At 51.3% G+C, this 14494-nt stretch overlaps 1 protein-coding gene across 1 annotated transcript in view; it reads right to left on the reverse strand.

Moving 5' to 3' along the window:
• dmd (dystrophin) overlaps positions 1-14494 on the reverse strand; it is a 462454-nt gene that overhangs the window by 79862 nt on the left and 368098 nt on the right. Inside the window, exons 61-67 of the mRNA XM_090209468.1 lie at positions 13954-14079; positions 13402-13551; positions 12870-13068; positions 12527-12684; positions 11697-11814; positions 10721-10932; positions 758-912 (exon numbers count right to left, since the gene is read on the reverse strand). Of these exons, the coding sequence (XP_090065594.1) occupies positions 758-912; positions 10721-10932; positions 11697-11814; positions 12527-12684; positions 12870-13068; positions 13402-13551; positions 13954-14079 (1118 nt within the window). The remainder of the gene's footprint in view (positions 1-757; positions 913-10720; positions 10933-11696; positions 11815-12526; positions 12685-12869; positions 13069-13401; positions 13552-13953; positions 14080-14494) is intronic.

Raw genomic sequence — 14494 nt, forward strand, 5'->3', positions numbered from 1 at the left:
TTGACTGACTGGTTTACTAACTGACTGACAGAATACCAGACTGACTGACTAACTAACTGACTGACCAACTAACTGACCAACTGACTGGTTGACTGACAGTCTGACTAACAGAATAACAGACTGTCTAACTAAATAACTGGTTGAATAACTGACTGGCTGACAGACTGACCAACTAACTGACCAACTGACTGGTTGACTGACTGTCTGACTAACTAATTGACTGACTGACAGGCTGACTGACATAATACCAGACTGTCTAACTAAATAACTGACTGACTGACAGGCTGACTGATAGAATACCAGGCTGACTGACCAACTAACTGACCAACTGACTGGTTGACTGACTGTCTAACTAAATAACTGACTGACTGACTGACAGGCTGACTGACCAACTAACTGACGAACTGACTGGTTGACTGACTGTCTAACTAAATAACTGACTGACTGACTAAATAACTGACTGACTGGTTGAATAACTGACTGTCTGACTAACTAACTAACTGACTGACTAACTAACTGACCAACTGACTGGTTGACTGACTGTCTGACTAACTAACTGACTGACTGACAGGCTGACTGACTAACTGAATAACTGACTGACTGACTGGCTAATTGACTGACTGGTTGACTGACTGTCTGACTAACTAACTGACTGACTGACAGGCTGATTGACTAACTGAATAACTGACTGACTAACTGACTAAATAACTGACTGACTGGTTGACCAACTGACTGACAGAATAACAGACTGACTCACCGTTTGTTGATGTGCTCCCAGGTAACGTTCATGGCGTCGGTCATCTGTGTGACCTTGTGTGTGTGGTCGGTAGAGTAAAGGGTTAACAGCTTCCCTGCCAGGTCATTGGTCACGTCCACCTGACCCTGCCACTGGTGCAGCTCCTTCACAAACAGCTGTTGAGAACCACAGAAAACAGTTATAAATAAAGACATAAAATGACGATACAGAACATCACCCTAATACACAGTAACAACCCTCTAGTGGCCCAGAGGAAGCAGATACCCTCTACATATACAGCTCTGATACAGAACATCACCCTAATACACAGTAACAACCCTCTAGTGGCCCAGAGGAAGCAGAGACCCTCTAAATATACAGCTCTGATACAGAACATCACCCTAATACACAGTAACAACCCTCTAGTGGCCCAGAGGAAGCAGAGACCCTCTAAATATACAGCTCTGATACAGAACATCACCCTAATACACAGTAACAACCCTCTAGTGGCCCAGAGGAAGCAGATACCCTCTACATATACAGCTCTGATACAGAACATCACCCTCATACACAGTAACAATCCTCTAGTGGCCCAGAGGAAGCAGATACCCTCTAAATATACAGCTCTGATACAGAACATCACCCTAATACACAGTAACAACCCTCTAGTGGCCCAGAGGAAGCAGAGACCCTCTACATATACAGCTCTGATACAGAACATCACCCTAATACACAGTAACAACCCTCTAGTGGCCCAGAGGAAGCAGATACCCTCTACATATACAGCTCTGATACAGAACATCACCCTCATACACAGTAACAACCCTCTAGTGGCCCAGAGGAAGCAGAGACCCTCTACATATACAGCTCTGATACAGAACATCACCCTAATACACAGTAACAACCCTCTAGTGGCCCAGAGGAAGCAGATACCCTCTACATATACAGCTCTGATACAGAACATCACCCTCATACACAGTAACAACCCTCTAGTGGCCCAGAGGAAGCAGATACCCTCTAAATATACAGCTCTGATACAGAACATCACCCTAATGCACAGTAACAACCCTCTAGTGGCCCAGAGGAAGCTGAGACAGAGACCCTCTAAATATACAGCTCTGATATAGAACATCACCCTCATACACAGTAACAACCCTCTAGTGGCCCAGAGGAAGCAGATACCCTCTAAATATACAGCTCTGATACAGAACATCACCCTAATGCACAGTAACAACCCTCTAGTGGCCCAGAGGAAGCTGAGACAGAGACCCTCTAAATATACAGCTCTGATATAGAACATCACCCTCATACACAGTAACAACCCTCTAGTGGCCCAGAGGAAGCAGAGACCCTCTAAATATACAGCTCTGATACAGAACATCACCCTCATACACAGTAAAAACCCTCTAGTGGCCCAGAGGAAGCAGAGACCCTCTACATATACAGCTCTGATACAGAACATCACCCTAATACACAGTAACAACCCTCTAGTGGCCCAGAGGAAGCAGAGACCCTCTAAATATACAGCTCTGATACAGAACATCACCCTAATACACAGTAACAACCCTCTAGTGGCCCAGAGGAAGCAGATACCCTCTAAATATACAGCTCTGATACAGAACATCACCCTCATACACAGTAACAACCCTCTAGTGGCCCAGAGGAAGCAGAGACCCTCTAAATATACAGCTCTGATACAGAACATCACCCTCATACACAGTAACAACCCTCTAGTGGCCCAGAGGAAGCTGAGACCCTCTAAATATACAGCTCTGATACAGAACATCACCCTCATACACAGTAACAACCCTCTAGTGGCCCAGAGGAAGCAGAGACCCTCTAAATATACAGCTCTGATACAGAACATCACCCTAATACACAGTAACAACCCTCTAGTGGCCCAGAGGAAGCAGAGACCCTCTAAATATACAGCTCTGATACAGAACATCACCCTAATACACAGTAACAACCCTCTAGTGGCCCAGAGGAAGCCGAGACCCTCTAAATATACAGCTCTGATACAGAACATCACCCTCATACACAGTAACAACCCTCTAGTGGCCCAGAGGAAGCCGAGACCCTCTAAATATACAGCTCTGATACAGAACATCACCCTCATACCCAGTAACAACCCTCTAGTGGCCCAGAGGAAGCAGAGACCCTCTAAATATACAGCTCTGATACAGAACATCACCCTAATACACAGTAACAACCCTCTAGTGGCCCAGAGGAAGCAGAGACCCTCTAAATATACAGCTCTGATACAGAACATCACCCTCATACACAGTAACAACCCTCTAGTGGCCCAGAGGAAGCCGATACCCTCTACATATACAGCTCTGATACAGAACATCACCCTAATACACAGTAACAACCCTCTAGTGGCCCAGAGGAAGCAGAGACCCTCTAAATATACAGCTCTGATACAGAACATCACCCTCATACACAGTAACAACCCTCTAGTGGCCCAGAGGAAGCCGATACCCTCTACATATACAGCTCTGATACAGAACATCACCCTCATACACAGTAACAACCCTCTAGTGGCCCAGAGGAAGCAGAGACCCTCTAAATATACAGCTCTGATACAGAACATCGCCCTAATACACAGTAACAACCCTCTAGTGGCCCAGAGGAAGCCGATACCCTCTAAATATACAGCTCTGATACAGAACATCACCCTAATACACAGTAACAACCCTCTAGTGGCCCAGAGGAAGCAGAGACAGATACCCTCTACATATACAGCTCTGATACAGAACATCACCCTAATACACAGTAACAAGCCTCTAGTGGCCCAGAGGAAGCAGAGACCCTCTAAATATACAGCTCTGATACAGAACATCACCCTCATACACAGTAACAACCCTCTAGTGGCCCAGAGGAAGCAGATACCCTCTACATATACAGCTCTGATACAGAACATCACCCTAATACACAGTAACAACCCTCTAGTGGCCCAGAGGAAGCAGATACCCTCTAAATATACAGCTCTGATACAGAACATCACCCTAATACACAGTAACAACCCTCTAGTGGCCCAGAGGAAGCCGAGACAGAGACCCTCTAAATATACAGCTCTGATACAGAACATCACCCTAATACACAGTAACAACCCTCTAGTGGCCCAGAGGAAGCCGAGACAGAGACCCTCTAAATATACAGCTCTGATACAGAACATCACCCTAATACACAGTAACAACCCTCTAGTGGCCCAGAGGAAGCCGAGACAGAGACCCTCTAAATATACAGCTCTGATACAGAACATCACCCTCATACACAGTAACAACCCTCTAGTGGCCCAGAGGAAGCAGAGACCCTCTAAATATACAGCTCTGATACAGAACATCACCCTAATACACAGTAACAACCCTCTAGTGGCCCAGAGGAAGCCGAGACAGAGACCCTCTAAATATACAGCTCTGATACAGAACATCACCCTAATACACAGTAACAACCCTCTAGTGGCCCAGAGGAAGCCGAGACAGAGACCCTCTAAATATACAGCTCTGATACAGAACATCACCCTAATACACAGTAACAACCCTCTAGTGGCCCAGAGGAAGCCGAGACAGAGACCCTCTAAATATACAGCTCTGATACAGAACATCACCCTCATACACAGTAACAACCCTCTAGTGGCCCAGAGGAAGCAGAGACCCTCTAAATATACAGCTCTGATACAGAACATCACCCTAATACACAGTAACAACCCTTTAGTGGCCCAGAGGAAGCCGAGACAGAGACCCTCTAAATATACGGCTCTGATTGGAAGTCCTCTAACTAGAGTTTAAGTTGTAGCCTAGCAACAACACCTGACTCAACAAATGAAGATCCAGGATGGAAGAACATTCATATCAGTTCTTCCTCTAACTAGACTAGAGGGAGTCATAGCAACACAGGGACTGTACTAGAGGGAGTCATAGCAACACAGGGACTGTACTAGAGGGAGTCATAGCAACACAGGGACTGTAACATGATTCCTGGAAACGTTGCTGAGCAGAGTGGTAGAACAGGGCCTGTTGGATGTTGTAATATTCAGTATTCCAGGCTTTGCCACTCTAGTCTCATTACATTCTCATCCTGTTATACTGTAGTGATGAGGATTCCTCATCTAGTCCTTATCAGAAAGACGCCTCACAGCTTTACACATATTACCTTCCTGGAATCATCTCCACTCCGTGCTGCACATGCTCAAGTGTGTGTGTGCGTGTGTGTGTGTGTGTGTGTGTGTGTGTGTGTGTGTGTGTGAGAGTGAGAGTGAGAGCGAGAGTGAAAGAGAGAGAGTGAGAGAGAGAGAGAGGGTTCGCCAGGGTTGCAATCTGAGCCCTGCACTCTTCAATATTTACATCAGCGAATTGGCCACTATTCTAGATAAATCCTCAGCCCTGGTGTCAGTCTCCACAGTTCAGAGGTTAAACGCCTGCTCTTCGCTGATGACCTATGCCTGCTGTCACCCACAGCACATGGCCTACAGCAGAGCCTGGACCTGCTAGAGCAGTTCTACCAGACCTGGGCCCTGGCAGTAAACCCCCACAGCACATGGCCTACAGCAGAGCCTGGACCTGCTAGAGCAGTACTGCCAGACCTGGGCCCTGGCAGTAAACCCCCACAGCACATGGCCTACAGCAGAGCCTGGACCTGCTAGAGCAGTACTACCAGACCTGGGCCCTGGCAGTAAACCCCCACAGCAGAGCCTGGACCTGCTAGAGCAGTACTACCAGACCTGGGCCCTGGCAGTAAACCCCCACAGCAGAGCCTGGACCTGCTAGTGCAGTACTGCCAGACCTGGGCCCTGGCAGTAAACCCCCACAGCACATGGCCTACAGCAGAGCCTGGACCTGCTAGAGCAGTACTACCAGACCTGGGCCCTGGCAGTAAACCCCCACAGCAGAGCCTGGACCTGCTAGAGCAGTACTACCAGACCTGGGCCCTGGCAGTAAACCCCCACAGCAGAGCCTGGACCTGCTAGAGCAGTACTACCAGACCTGGGCCCTGGCAGTAAACCCCCACAGCACATGGCCTACAGCAGAGCCTGGACCTGCTAGAGCAGTACTGCCAGACCTGGGCCCTGGCAGTAAACCCCCACAGCACATGGCCTACAGCAGAGCCTGGACCTGATAGAGCAGTACTGCCAGACCTGGGCCCTGGCAGTAAACCCCCACAGCACATGGCCTACAGCAGAGCCTGGACCTGATAGAGCAGTACTGCCAGACCTGGGCCCTGGCAGTAAACCCCCACAGCACATGGCCTACAGCAGAGCCTGGACCTGCTAGAGCAGTACTGCCAGACCTGGGCCCTGGCAGTAAACCCCCACAGCACATGGCCTACAGCAGAGCCTGGACCTGCTAGAGCAGTACTACCAGACCTGGGCCCTGGCAGTAAACCCCCACAGCAGAGCCTGGACCTGCTAGAGCAGTACTACCAGACCTGGGCCCTGGCAGTAAACCCCCACAGCAGAGCCTGGACCTGCTAGAGCAGTACTACCAGACCTGGGCCCTGGCAGTAAACCCCCACAGCACATGGCCTACAGCAGAGCCTGGACCTGCTAGAGCAGTACTACCAGACCTGGGCCCTGGCAGTAAACCCCCACAGCAGAGCCTGGACCTGCTAGAGCAGTACTACCAGACCTGGGCCCTGGCAGTAAACCCCCACAGCAGAGCCTGGACCTGCTAGAGCAGTACTACCAGACCTGGGCCCTGGCAGTAAACCCACACAGCACATGGCCTACAGCAGAGCCTGGACCTGCTAGAGCAGTACTGCCAGACCTGGGCCCTGGCAGTAAACCCCCACAGCGCATGGCCTACAGCAGAGCCTGGACCTGCTAGAGCAGTACTGCCAGACATGGGCCCTGGCAGTAAACCCCCACAGCACATGGCCTACAGCAGAGCCTGGACCTGCTAGAGCAGTACTGTCAGACCTGGGCCCTGGCAGTAAACCCCCACAGCACATGGCCTACAGCAGAGCCTGGACCTGCTAGAGCAGTACTGTCAGACCTGGGCCCTGGCAGTAAACCCCCACAGCACATGGCCTACAGCAGAGCCTGGACCTGCTAGAGCAGTACTGCCAGACCTGGGCCCTGGCAGTAAACCCCCACAGCACATGGCCTACAGCAGAGCCTGGACCTGCTAGAGCAGTACTACCAGACCTGGTCCCTGGCAGTAAACCCCCACAGCACATGGCCTACAGCAGAGCCTGGACCTGCTAGAGCAGTACTACCAGACCTGGGCCCTGGCAGTAAACACCCACAGCACATGGCCTACAGCAGAGCCTGGACCTGCTAGAGCAGTACTACCAGACCTGGGCCCTGGCAGTAAACACCCACAGCACATGGCCTACAGCAGAGCCTGGACCTGCTAGAGCAGTACTGCCAGACCTGGGCCCTGGCAGTAAACCCCCACAGCACATGGCCTACAGCAGAGCCTGGACCTGCTAGAGCAGTACTACCAGACCTGGGCCCTGGCAGTAAACCCCCACAGCACATGGCCTACAGCAGAGCCTGGACCTGCTAGAGCAGTACTGCTAGACCTGGGCCCTGGCAGTAAACCCCCACAGCACATGGCCTACAGCAGAGCCTGGACCTGCTAGAGCAGTACTGTCAGACCTGGGCCCTGGCAGTAAACCCCCACAGCACATGGCCTACAGCAGAGCCTGGACCTGCTAGAGCAGTACTGCCAGACCTGGGCCCTGGCAGTAAACCCCCACAGCACATGGCCTACAGCAGAGCCTGGACCTGCTAGAGCAGTACTACCAGACCTGGTCCCTGGCAGTAAACCCCCACAGCACATGGCCTACAGCAGAGCCTGGACCTGCTAGAGCAGTACTACCAGACCTGGGCCCTGGCAGTAAACACCCACAGCACATGGCCTACAGCAGAGCCTGGACCTGCTAGAGCAGTACTGTCAGACCTGGGCCTTGGCAGTAAACCCCCACAGCACATGGCCTACAGCAGAGCCTGGACCTGCTAGAGCAGTACTACCAGACCTGGGCCCTGGCAGTAAACCCCCACAGCACATGGCCTACAGCAGAGCCTGGACCTGCTAGAGCAGTACTGTCAGACCTGGGCCCTGGCAGTAAACCCCCACAGCACATGGCCTACAGCAGAGCCTGGACCTGCTAGAGCAGTACTGCCAGACCTGGGCCCTGGCAGTAAACCCCCACAGCACATGGCCTACAGCAGAGCCTGGACCTGCTAGAGCAGTACTGTCAGACCTGGACCCTGGCAGTAAACCCCCACAGCACATGGCCTACAGCAGAGCCTGGACCTGCTAGAGCAGTACTACCAGACCTGGACCCTGGCAGTAAACCCCCACAGCACATGGCCTACAGCAGAGCCTGGACCTGCTAGAGCAGTACTACCAGACCTGGGCCCTGGCAGTAAACCCCCACAGCACATGGCCTACAGCAGAACCTGGACCTGCTAGAGCAGTACTACCAGACCTGGGCCCTGGCAGTAAACCCCCACAGCACATGGCCTACAGCAGAGCCTGGACCTGCTAGAGCAGTACTACCAGACCTGGACCCTGGCAGTAAACCCCCACAGCACATGGCCTACAGCAGAGCCTGGACCTGCTAGAGCAGTACTACCAGACCTGGGCCCTGGCAGTAAACCCCCACAGCACATGGCCTACAGCAGAACCTGGACCTGCTAGAGCAGTACTACCAGACCTGGACCCTGGCAGTAAACCCCAAAAAGACTAAAATAAGGATTTTCCAGAGAACATCCAGATCTCAGGGAATTAGACCAAAGTTCTCAATTGGTACAAAATATATATGTCAGGTGTGTGTGTACTGGTAGCGGAGTCAGGTGCAGGAGAGCAGAGAGGTGCGAACAGGCACACACTTTATATTGGCAGGAGAAACCAACAGCCAATTGGCAAACAGTCACAATAATTAAGTACAAACAAATAAACACACCTCATGACAAAACACGGAATATATGAACACCAGTCTGGCGCGTCAGAGATGACACGTCACACACACAATATCACACACACACATGTGGGGGAACAGAGGAATACATGCAGAGTGATTGGGGGAATGAAAACCAGGTGTGCAGGGAACAGAGGAATACATGCAGAGTGATTGGGGAATGAAAACCAGGTGTGCAGGGAACAGAGGAATAAATACATGCAGAGTGATTGGGGAATGAAAACCAGGTGTGCAGGGAACAGAGGAATACATACATGCAGAGTGATTGGGGGAATGTAAACCAGGTGTGCAGGGAACAAGACAAAACAAATGGAAATATGAGAAATGGAGCGGCGATGGCTAGAAAGCCGTTGACGTCGACCGCCGAACGCCGCCTGAACAAGGAGAGGAGAACGCCGGCCCAACAAGGAGAGGAGAACGCCGCCCCAACAAGGAGAGGAGAACGCCGCCCCAACAAGGAGAGGAGAACGCCGCCCCAACAAGGAGAGGAGAACGCCGCCCCAACAAGGAGAGGAGAACGCCGCCCCAACAAGGAGAGGAGAACGCCTGCCCAACAAGGAGAGGAGAACGCTGCCCCAACACGGAGAGGAGAACGCCGCCCCAACAAGGAGAGGAGAACGCCGCCCCAACAAGGAGAGGAGAACGCCGCCCCAACAAGGAGAGGAGAACACCAGCCCAACAAGGAGAGGAGAACGCTGCCCCAACACGGAGAGGAGAACGCCGCCCCAACAAGGAGAGGAGAACGCCGCCTGAACAAGGAGAGGAGAACGCTGCCCCAACACGGAGAGGAGAACGCCGCCCCAACAAGGAGAGGAGAACGCCGCCCCAACAAGGAGAGGAGAACGCCGCCCCTACAAGGAGAGGAGAACGCCGCCTGAACAAGGAGAGGAGAACGCCGCCCCAACAAGGAGAGGAGAACGCCGCCCCAACAAGGAGAGGAGAACGCCGCCCCAACAAGGAGAGGAGAACGCCGCCCCAACAAGGAGAGGAGAACGCCGCCTGAACAAGGAGAGGAGAACGCCGCCCCAACAAGGAGAGGAGAACGCCGCCCCAACAAGGAGAGGAGAACGCCAGCCCAACAAGGAGAGGAGAACGCTGCCCCAACACGGAGAGGAGAACGCCGCCCCAACAAGGAGAGGAGAACGCCGCCTGAACAAGGAGAGGAGAATGCTGCCCCAACACGGAGAGGAGAACACCGCCCCAACAAGGAGAGGAGAACGCCGCCCCAACAAGGAGAGGAGAACGCCGCCCCAACAAGGAGAGGAGAACGCCGCCCGAACAAGGAGAGGAGAACGCCGCCCCAACAAGGAGAGGAGAACGCCGCCCCAACAAGGAGAGGAGAACGCCGCCCCAACAAGGAGAGGAGAACGCTGCCCCAACACGGAGAGGAGAACGCCGCCCCAACAAGGAGAGGAGAACGCCGCCCCAACAAGGAGAGGAGAACGCCGCCTGAACAAGGAGAGGAGAACGCCGCCCCAACAAGGAGAGGAGAACGCCGCCCCAACAAGGAGAGGAGAACCCTTATTCAAGGTTTCAAAGACCTCTCTGATGAGAGTAGGCTACCCGTCCTGTTGGGGGAGGACGCAGAGAGCTGTGGGTTGGCAGGGCACTACATTGCTGCCTGGTATAAGTTGAGGGACAGTGTCTGACAGACCAATCAACCTGCACATGTCCTCTACTGTATACTTATTGTTATTGTTTAATGTATGGTTGGTTTGACCCTTGGTTATTGTTGTTACTGTTGTCCCGTTAACAATGTTGATTCTTATTATCTTCACATTGTAAATCTCCAAAGTAAGCTTTGGCAATATGTACAGTGTTACAACATGCCAATAAAGCAACTTGAATTGAGAGAGAGAGACATAGAGAGAGGGAGGGAGGGAGGGAGAGAGAGAGAGAGAGAGAGAGAGAGAGAGAGAGAGAGAGAGAGAGAGAGGGGGAGAGAGAGAGAGAGAGAGAGAGGGAGGGAGGGAGGGAGGGAGAGGTAGTGTGTGTATGTGTGTGTGTGTGTGTTTGTGTCTGTGCGTATATGTGTGTGCATGTGTGTGTAACCTTGAGGTCAGTGTTTTGCTTCTTCAGAGCATCCATGGTGTAGGAAATATCCTGCCACGACTCCAGCTTGTCATTGGCTCGTTTGATGAGAGGTTCCACCTCCTTCCTGGCGTCCAACCAATCAGAGGAGTCCTGCAGCATGTTCTGTAGCTGTTGATGTCTATCAGCCAGTCTGCCCTGTGACTCCTCCCAGTGGGTCTGCAACCTGTCAACTACACACACACACACACACACACACACACACACACACACACACTGAGTGAGATCGACTACAACCTACCTGATCAACAAATCTCCCTGCATCCATAATGACCTAGTCATTATCATTAGTACATCAGTTAGTTTGTTCAGTCAGCGACTGAGCTGAATCAAGGTTCTCTAACAGGCCATACTGATAGATTGTGGTTATTAATGGAGTCATTGATGAGTTTGTGTTTAGTAATAACAGTTTGTGGTCAGTTTGTAGTCATTGATGACAGTTTGTAGTCAGATCATTAAGTGATAGTTGGTCAGTTTGCAGTCAGTTTGTGGTCAGTTTGTGGTCAGTTTGCAGTCAGTTTGCAGTCAGTTTGTGGTCAGTTTGCAGTCAGTTTGCGGTCAGTTTGTGGTCAGTTTGTGGTCAGTTTGCGGTCAGTTTGCGGTCAGTTTGCGGTCAGTTTGTGGTCAGTTTGTGGTCAGTTTGTGGTCAGTTTGCGGTCAGTTTGCAGTCAGTTTGTGGTCAGTTTGCAGTCGGGTTGTGGTCAGTTTGTGGTCAGTTTGCAGTCGGGTTGTGGTCAGTTTGTGGTCAGTTTGCAGTCGGGTTGTGGTCAGTTTGTGGTCAGTTTGCAGTCGGGTTGTGGTCAGTTTGCAGTCAGTTTGTGGTCAGTTTGCAGTCGGGTTGTGGTCAGTTTGTGGTCAGTTTGCAGTCAGTTTGCGGTCAGTTTGTGGTCAGTTTGTGGTCAATTTGCGTAGTATGTAATGGTTGTGGTTGGCGTACTGCGGTCGGTGATAGCAGCTCGTGTCTCCTGGTTGTTGGTTTTGTTCTTCAGGTTCTGGGCTGCAGTCAGCTGACCCTCCAGCTGGGGGCGACGCCGCTCCATGTCCCCCAGTGCTCCCTACAGACAGCAAGACAGAGACAGAACATTTCAATGAATATCTGGATGTCAAGTATTTACAACTATTTGAGCCATGTATTTGAGCCATGTATTTGAGCCAGGTCAGTGCCTGTGTTCTCAAAGCGTCTCAGAATAAGAGTGCTGATCTAGGATCAGATCCCCCCCGGTCCATGTAATCATGTATTCATGATGATCGAAAATGCCAAACTGATCCCAGATCAGCACTAAGATCTGGTCCTCTCTCTAGTATTCATTATAAGCTAAAAGGCTAAACTGATCCCAGATCAGCACTAGGATCTGGTCCCCTCTCTAGTATTCATTATGAGCTAAAAGGCAAACTGATCCCAGATCAGCACTAGGATCTGGTCCTCTCTCTAGTATTCATTATGATCTAAAAGGCAAACCTGATCCCAGATCAGCACTAGGATCTGGTCCTCTCTCTAGTATTCATTATGATCTACAAGGCAAACCTGATCCCAGATCAGCACTAGGATCTGGTCCTCTCTCTAGTATTCATTATGATCTAAAAGGCAAACCTGATCCCAGATCAGCACTAGGATCTGGTCCTCTCTCTAGTATTCATTATGAGCTAAAAGGCTAACCTGATCCCAGATCAGCACTCCTGCTCTGAGACTCTTTATGAATACAGGCCAGGGTCTCAGCGGCTAAACGGAGTCTCTCACACTCTGTGACACACTGGTTGACCCCTGACCTTGGTCTTGACGATCATGTGGTTGATGTCGTCCAGGTCGGCCACGGTCACCCTCTGTGTCTGTACCATCTGATCCAGCAGGGATAGCCAATCAGAGAGCTCTGCCCAGGCCTTGTTGAACTGAGCCAGGGCTGGGGCGTCTCCCTGGAGGGTCTCAACTGGAGGGGGGCAGCGTGATACAATCAGTAGCCATACGGTCACACATACCATTAACATCTGCTAACCATGTGTATGTGACAAATACAATTTGATTTGACACACACACACACACACACACACACACACACACACACACACACACACACACACACACACACACACACACACACCCTCATCTCCTTACTGGTGGTTTTCTGGATCTTTAGAGCGGCCAGCCTCTCTCTGTGTACTATCATTTGCCCCTGAATCGCCCTCCAATCATCACTCAGACTGTGGTACTTCTCCTTCTCTGGTTGGCTGGGAGGCGTGTCCTTGTACAGCTCCTGGCCCTTAGCCAACACCCCCTCCACCTCAGGCTTCTTGACCTGGACTTCAGCTATGAGCTGAAACATCACAAACCATTCCAAAACAATGAAACTACTCTCAATCTCAATTTGTCTTTCAGAGATTCCTCCCGTCTCCTCTCCTAGCCTCCTTTTCCAGCTGGAAGAAAAGTAGGTCTAAGGTCCCTCACCATTGACCTTTTTCTCCCATGTGTTTTGAGAAGGAGGCGTGGAGAGAGGATGCAAAGAATTAAGGAAAGATTAATGGATATAGGCCTCGGTCCCTGTAGGCATGGATGGATTGATGGATGGATGGAGGGAGGGAGGGAGGGAGGGATCGATGGACAAATTGACTGATAGATGGATGGATGACAGGATGGATTGATAGTCTACCTTGGGTTCCACATTGTCAGGGTTTTCCTCTAGGGTGGTCCTGGTGGTTGAGGTCCACGAGGAGAGGTAAGTCAGCCGGTCCTGGAAGTGAGACAGCTCCTTCAGCAAGCTCTCAATCTGCTTCTGCTTCTCAGGCAGGTCTTTAGACACCTATAGGGAGGAGGGAGAGGAAGGACCCGAGTGTTTTCAATGGTAGGGAGGAGGAAGGCACATCCAGGAATATTATATTGAAGGAAAACAGGAACTTAATATGAAGCAGGATACAGTCCTCTCACACACACAGTACAAAGGTCTCCCACAGGGAGGAGGGAGAGGCCCCGAGTTGGGGGCCATTTTAGTTGGGGGCCGAGTTGGGGGCCATTAAGGAATATACAGTACACTTGATCATACACTAAAAAACAAAACACATGAGCCCAACATTAAGTTAAAAAATAGACTACTCCTACACACAAGTTGAAATACAGATAACGACTAGTCAATATTCATGTTCAACACCCAACTGATCTTATCCACCTAAAGGACAGAACCTCCTCTATAGAAAGGGATACTAACCTGTACCCAGCGTGTGTTGATCATCTTCATTTCCTTCTGTTTGTCAGCAGGGAGGGGAATGGTGCCGGTCCTCGTGTTGATGGTATCCACATTGTTCTGTCTGGCTGGTAGTTCCAACACACGAGCCTGCACACGCACGCACGCACACACACAACACAGACGCACACACACACACACACACACACACACACGCAAGCACGCACGCACGCACACAACACAGACGCACGCACACACACGCACGCACGCACGCGCACGCACGCACGCACACAACACAGACGCACGCACACGCATGCACACGCACGCACGCACACACACACGCACGCACACAACACAGACGCACACACACACACACGCACACACACACACGCAAGCACGCACACAACACAGACGCACGCACGCACGCGCACGCACACACGCACGCACGCGCACGCACGCACGCACACACACACACACACACACGCACGCACGCACACAACACAGACACACACACACACACACACACACACACACACACACACGTTTGAACATAGACAATCTCCAA

This window comes from Oncorhynchus mykiss, chromosome 18, assembly GCF_057628025.1.
Source record: "Oncorhynchus mykiss isolate SJ-2025 chromosome 18, ASM5762802v1, whole genome shotgun sequence".
Lineage (NCBI taxonomy): Eukaryota > Metazoa > Chordata > Actinopteri > Salmoniformes > Salmonidae > Oncorhynchus > Oncorhynchus mykiss.